Genomic DNA, 6,861 nt, shown 5'->3' with positions numbered 1-6,861 from the left:
GGGAGCCGGGGACCGCTGGCCTGACGTCCCCTGGGGAGGTTTGTCCTTCCAGGCTCTGGGCCTCCCAGGGCGGCGTTTCCAGGCGCGCACGGGAGGTGGTGCTAGGCTCCCGCCTCGGGCAGCCTCTTGGCTCCAAAGTAGCCGGCGTTGGGTCCTGCACTGCCCGGGGGTTTGGTAGGTGGCGGTAGGCAAGGATATCAGCTGTATATCATCATGATATCGGCCATATCGTTGACACGGCTGATCAGATACTAACTGTGGCGGTTAAAGAGGGGTTAACCGAGAGAGCTGAGCGCCAGCCTGGGGCTTGGGTGGTGGTGAAGGGCTCTTTGCTGTGGTTTCCCTTTGGAAACTGGAGTTGTCAGGTTGCCTCACTGAGCATCCCAGGGAAAACCAGTACTGTTGTAAACTTACTGAAATGTGTGGCTCTGTTAAAATGCATGGCTTTGGAACTGGGAATTGATGGATTCTTTAACATGGATTTCTCCTGTGCCTTCTCTTTCTGTGTAAGACCGGTTGTTCTATACGGCTGTGTAGCTTATTGTTTACAGTATTTGTCACTCAAGAGGTGTCCTTTCCATTTACATCAAATTAGTGCTTATGTATGTGCCAAGAAGCTTTAGTTTTGTATAACAGCCTCATGTCTAGCCCAGACAGCACAGAATTTGTCCTTTGGCATTCATTTTCTCAGGTCTGCCTCTGGCACCTTGAGGAGTTCACTACTGCAGGGGATCTGTCTTGGGCAATTATTTCTGTATGCCACTTCCAGTAATGTTGAGGTATTACTTTTGCACAGAGCCTTTGGATTTTTGCAGTGAGAAAGTGTGGCTTTCCTTTTGCTCTATAATTTTTTTTCTCCCCACAGTGTGGTTTGTAATATATCAGCACCAAATGAGGTATCGTGCAGCTCATATTTTATGTTTCTTGATAACTTTTTTTTAAAAAAGCTTTTTTGTAGGTTCCTGTTTCCTTGTTTCAAAAGGAAAGTACTCAGTTTTTTACAATTCAAAAAGAGTTAATAATGTGCAGTTTAGTTGTGTAGTAGCTACAAAGGGAGGGTTGACTTTTAGCCCATGATGAGATATGTTTTCTGGCTAAATATGACTGGTTTGTTTGAGCTCCATGTTTTATGCTGTTCTTGCTTGACCTTCTCTGCTCTTCCACAGCTTTCTTGCAGTTAAGGGAGGGACATGGCTGTGAGAGCTTGTGGCTTGATCATCTACAGGAGGCTGCAGTCAGCACCATCTTCTAAGGTTACTGACGGTATTGAATACCTCCTCCTTCAGACATCTTATGGGACCCATCACTGGACTCCACCCAAAGGTGATGTTTGTTCTGATAACACACTTCAGAATTGTTTGTGTCGGGAGTGAGTGAGATTACAGACTGAACTTTGGCTGAACACTGCTGAGGTCAGCTTTGGGGGACAGTTAATCAATTGACAGTAGCCACTGATAATGTGGTTTGTGCAGCAGAGTGGAGCTGAAATTATTTGCAAATTGTGGCCATGTAAACTGTTGGGCACAACAGACTGGGGCTGGGGACAGGTCACCCAATCCTGCTTCTCAGATGTCTGATGATTCTGGCAGACATTGAGTGGACAACTGAAATTAGGTAGCTATAAAAATTTTTATCTTCTTTTTACCTTCTTGCTTAAGTCTGACCCTCTGCCAGATACTGCTGTTTCAAATGCACAGTTGTTTGACCCATGTATAATCAGAAGGGTTACAGTTTGCCGTGCAACATTAGAAGGCAAACTGGAATCAATGATCACACACAGAATCGCTCGGTTGGAAATGACCTCTGAGATCATCACGTCCAACCGTTCCTGTCTACCCACTAAACCATATCCCTAAGTACCTCGTCTACCCGCTCTTTAAATACATCCAGGGATGGTGACTCCACCACCTCCCTGGGCAGCCTGTTCCAGCTTCTGACGACCCTCTCCGTAAAGAACTTCCTCCTTATCTCTAACCTGAAGCTCCCTTGGCACAGCTTGGTGCCATATCCCCTTGCTCTATCTCCCATCATCTGGGAGAAGAGACCAGCACCCACCTCTCTACAACCTCCCTTGAGGTAGTTGTAGGTGGTGATGAGGTCTCCCCTCGGCCTTCTCTTCTCCAGGCTAAACAACCCCAGTTCCCTCAGCCGCTCCTCATAAGGCTTGTTCTCCAGAGCCCTCACCATCCTTGTGGCTCTTCTCTGAACACGCTCCAGAATCTCAACATCCTTCTTATGTAGGAAATGATTATTTACTTTCCAGTGCCTTTCTTAGAAGATGTAGGGTTTTCTTTAAGTTCAGGAGATAATTGATGAAAAGCATATGCCTAGTGCAGCAGAGATGAGAGGGACAGCTAGGAGAAGTAACCTAATCAGCCATCTTCACCTAAGCCATCCTCAGTCACCAGTGAGGTCCTGAAGGAGAAGACAAGCCTGGTGCCTCAAGATGTATAGCAGCACTTTGTCTGTAAAGATACATGGCAGAGTCGGTGTGTAGTAGTATGTAGTCTCGGTCCTGGTACCAGACAAAGTGCAGCACAGAAATACTTATGGTTCCTTGTACATCTTCTTATGTGCTTTTTTTTTACCTCTGGTAAAAAGCTACCTTCCTGCTAGTTTTTACTTCTTGTTTTGTAAAACACAGTGCTTTTAAAACATAGTGCAGGAGCAGTTCATAAATAGGAATTTGCAAATTGGAAAAAAAAACTTGTAACAGTATCAACAACGCTCTCCTATTAAGGGAAAGAACAAAACTTTCCAAACCTTCTTCCCCTTTGTCCACTTCACCAAAAGCCTAAGGGAGTAGAGCTTGCAGCCGTCTGTTAAGCTAAATAAACATGCGCTGGTATGTGATTGGTTGTCGCAGAAGGAGAGACCCATGTGGAAAGGTTCACTAGGAACATAGTAATTCTGAACAAGTGATTGAAATGACTTAGGCATTTTAGTAGGGAATGAAATGACTCACAGGCATACATCTTGGGCACTCAAAATCATAGAATCACAGAATGGTTTGGGTTGGGAGGGACCTTTAAAAGTCATCTAGTTCCAACCTCACAGCACTGAGGCACCACCACCTCTCTGGGCAGCCTTGGGCAGTGTCTTGCCACCTTTACTGTAAAAAATGTCTTCCTTATCTCTAGGCTGAGTCTACCATCTTTTAGTTTAAAACCGCTACTCCTTGTCCTGTCGCTGCAGGCCTTGCTAAGAAGTCTGTCCCCATCTTTGTTATAGGCTCCCTTTAAGCATTGAAAGGCCACTATAAGGTCTCTCCAGGCTGAACAACCCCAACTCTGTCAGTCTTTCCTCATAAGAAAGTTCCATCTCTCTGGTGATTTTTGTGGCCTCCTCTGGACTCGCTCCAACAGGTCCATGTCTTTCCTGTGCTGAGAACTCCAGAGCTGTACACAATACTCCAGAAGAGGGGCAGAATCACCTCCCTCACCATATTGTTTAAGGTTTTATAGATCAAAAGCCACAATCTGATGTCAGCCTTTAATAGTAGTTTGGTACAGATTTGGGAGCAATAAGTGAGGGGGAGCTATTACATTATGTGTTTGCTGCGATATAAGAGGTCTTCAAAGGCAGCCTTGGGTTGTATGGTGCAGTAATGTAACTTGTATATGATGCAGACATAGATTTAATGTGGCAGGAGCCAGAATGAGAAGTTGTAATGGTCTCTCCAAGAGCACGCAAAAGGCAATTTATGAATACAGCTGTACATTGATATTTTAAAAGTTCCCAAAGCAGCTGTGCAAACCTTATGGGATTAAACTGAACTTGCTTGGATTGCCAGCCTCATCTCTCCTAGAACTGTGATGTTGCGCTATCCAAGGCTGACTGCAGGGGATGCAGGGTTCATTTTCCTCCTTAGTACTGGAATTGCATTAGTGCAGGAGGATATGGAAGCTGTTAAGCGAGATGCTGCCAGCAGTCGTTTTTCCTCCCAGTAGGCAGACTGTATTGTACAAAGTTGGAAATTTACTGAGCTTAGACTTGAGGCTATCATCAGCAAGGTGAGATGATTGCCTTTCACTTTGCTGGAGAGCAAGAGGGTGCACTGGTGTCTTTCGAGTTAGAGCTTAATCTCAGCCTTCCTGCTTTACTGCTACCTCAACTCACTGAGCATTTGGTGACTACCAATCATGATTATCATAAGAGCTAGTGGTTATTTACTGTTCGTGGATGTTCTGCAGGCATTTGCTCTGAATATTATAAAAGTAATTCAGCTGTGCAAGGCAAAGTGGATTCTGTTTCTCAGCTATTAGTAAAATTAACAGCTCTGGAAACACTTTGTCAGAAAGAAGGAGATAGCATTACTTGCAGTGCTGAGAATCAGGGGGAAAATATTTTTACTTAAGTAAGCCTCAGTGTATTTGACTACAAATATCAGAGACATCAAATGCAACATCAAACACTGTTTTCTGCACTGTTGCTGAAACTGAAGTGTGTTTTACACTTGAGATGATGTTGCATTATAAGAGGTCATTAAGCTTCTGATACGCAGACAAAGTGAGCGAGACCTGTTGGGAAAGCAAAATGAGCTTCCCCCTTACCCCAGTTCTAGTACTAAAGGGTGGTGTTTGATACCTGGGCCCTGAGGAAAGATTCATCTCTGTGATTAAATTATGTCTGTTTGCAGCCAGCTGCATAGAAAATAGAATGACACCAGGGGCAAAATAGAGCTTAACTTTTTTTTTCTCTTGAAGCTTCCCAACTCCTGCTATGTTGCTTTTTTGAGATCTTGCTTGGCTTGTTCTATTTATGTTCTGGTCTGGAGTTTTCATGAGAAAACCAAGTCTGACATTTCTCAACAAACGTACAAACAGCTAGGGATGTGTTATATTTATCCCTTGTTTGTAATGGCACCTCTTACTCTGAGCAATGTAAAATAAATGACGTGTCCTAGAAGAACTATGCAGCTGATGAAAGGACTGGATTTTAGGTTTGCTGTGCTTCAGAGGGGAATATGGGAGAGAAATAAGTGGAGGGGAAGGGTTGAGAGAGGACTAAGACTCTTGCAGATGAGCAGTCTCTCCCTCTAACTGGATAAAGGAAAAGCATTCAGTCCTCAGTGTGATCTAAGGCAGAACATCCCTGGAGATATTCAAGGTCAAGCTGGATGGGGCTCTGGATGTCCCTGCTCATTGCAGAGGGGTGGACCAGATGATATTTGGAGTTCTCTTCCAACCCAGACTTTTTTGTAATTCTGTGATTATGGGTGCAAAGTGCTGTAGAAGAGGAGAGGAGGACTGGGAAAAAGATGTCTAGTGCTGACAGGCACTGGGAGTTTCAGAAGATATGAGATAAACAATGATCCTGAAAGCCATGAGACAAAGACAAATCAAAGCATAAGTGCTGGAAAAGCAATCTCTGCTTTCCAATTTCCATTTCATTCTGTATCAGCTACAGCGTACTGTCATCTCTGCATCCCAGTGTTTCCTAGCTGCAAACTGAATAAACAAAATCTGAATTTCCTTCTTGGAGACTTACTTTTTCACCTTCTTGACAGGCCATGTGGATCCAGGAGAGGATGACCTACAGACAGCCTTCCGGGAAACACAGGAAGAGGCTGGTCTTCAGGCCAATCAGCTCACCCTCATAGAGGGGTACAAGAAAGAACTGCACTATCCTGTCCGTGGCAAACCTAAGACTGTCATTTACTGGCTGGCAGAGATGAAGGACTGTAACACAGAAATCAAGCTCTCAGAGGAGCACCAAGCTTTCCAATGGCTGAAGCTGGAGGATGCTTGCAAATATGCAGAATATGAAGATATGCAAGCTATGCTGAAAGAAGTACATCAGTTTCTCAGCACCAAAGAGTAAACAGTTTTGTGAAGGATAAGGGGATTTTTCAAGAAACGTGGCCTGCTTTTTTGGGGGTTTTTTAGGGGAGTTGCTTTTTTTTTTTTTAATCAGGAGAAGAACTCCATGGCTGCAGAAATGTAGATTTGTTTTGTAAAGCTATACAAATTCAGTGAGAAGCTTTGAAAGAGCTTGTGCTATTGTCTCACCTAGCTAACGCAAAAGGGCATGGTCTGTTTGACCTATGAGCCAGAGGTATCTGAAAACCAGAGCTAACAAAGACTCCCTCTGTCCCTTTTCTTGTTACTTTTTTTATTATTATTTCCCCCTTGACGTGCTGAACAACCACAGATAATTTTGAAAAATCAAATGCTTCATTCCCTTACTTGCTGATGTAGAACTACAGAGTTGAGAAAATGAGCATATGGAGATTTTTAATAACAAAATGTGTACTGCAGAAGTTGCACCTTGCATTTCAAATGAAGAAGCAGTAGTTCTGTTCCCAACTCCTCCACAGATACGCTGTGATAACTTGTCAAATCATTTCAGGTCTTGTTTGTTTGTATCATGAATTTATGTACATCACTAATGTACTGTTATGAAAACATTTTCCATCCAAAGAGTCTTAGTAAAGAGTTGACGTACAGTATTTAAATGGTAAATTTGAAGTTCTTTTGCCTCTTTTTTTTCCCTTTTGCTCTTTAACAGATATCTTGGCTGTACATTATTCAGGGAGTTGGGAAACGGAAATCTGTCTGCTTAAAACAGCATTTTATGCACAGAATATCAAAGCTAATGTGCAGTCCTGTGTCCGTTTGATAGTATCTGTGTTTCTGTGGCTCCAGCCTGCAGCCATGTGCTGCAGATACTCATGGTAGATCATTGCAGTAGCCTGACCTGGTACTGATGTGGTCACCTACATCAGCTTTCCTGTGGTCCCCTCTTTAGTCGTTGACATTTCTGGGAGCTGAGGTTGATAGCACTGTGTATGATTATGCACATTCAGTTCATAATAATGGTACATAATCTTTGAGATATTTTGGTACATAAATTAAAATT

General features: G+C 43.4%; 1 protein-coding gene across 1 annotated transcript; it reads left to right on the top strand.

Moving 5' to 3' along the window:
• Positions 1-1,183: 1,183 nt before the first annotated feature.
• Positions 1,184-5,823, top strand: NUDT2 (nudix (nucleoside diphosphate linked moiety X)-type motif 2). The gene is made up of 2 exons (XM_010187510.1): positions 1,184-1,323; positions 5,510-5,823. The coding sequence occupies exons 1-2, from the start codon at positions 1,191-1,193 to the stop codon at positions 5,821-5,823; spliced, it is 447 nt and encodes a 148-aa protein (XP_010185812.1). The 5' UTR covers positions 1,184-1,190.
• The last annotated feature ends 1,038 nt before the right edge of the window (positions 5,824-6,861 follow it).

The sequence above is a fragment of the Mesitornis unicolor genome, unplaced genomic scaffold (genome assembly GCF_000695765.1).
Source record: "Mesitornis unicolor isolate BGI_N332 unplaced genomic scaffold, ASM69576v1 scaffold36036, whole genome shotgun sequence".
Classification (NCBI taxonomy): domain Eukaryota; kingdom Metazoa; phylum Chordata; class Aves; order Mesitornithiformes; family Mesitornithidae; genus Mesitornis; species Mesitornis unicolor.
Note: the sequence above shows the minus strand (reverse complement) of the source record. Positions and strands in the feature narration are given on the sequence as shown.

What these genes read in the sequence shown, in the direction of transcription:
- NUDT2 (XM_010187510.1), top strand. Translation starts at nt 1,191, where the DNA reads ATGGCTGTGAGAGCTTGTGGCTTGATCATCTACAGGAGGCTGCAGTCA. An exon ending in TCACTGGACTCCACCCAAAG is followed by an intron (nt 1,324 to 5,509) that starts GTGATGTTTGTT and finishes CCTTCTTGACAG; the next exon opens with GCCATGTGGATCCAGGAGAG.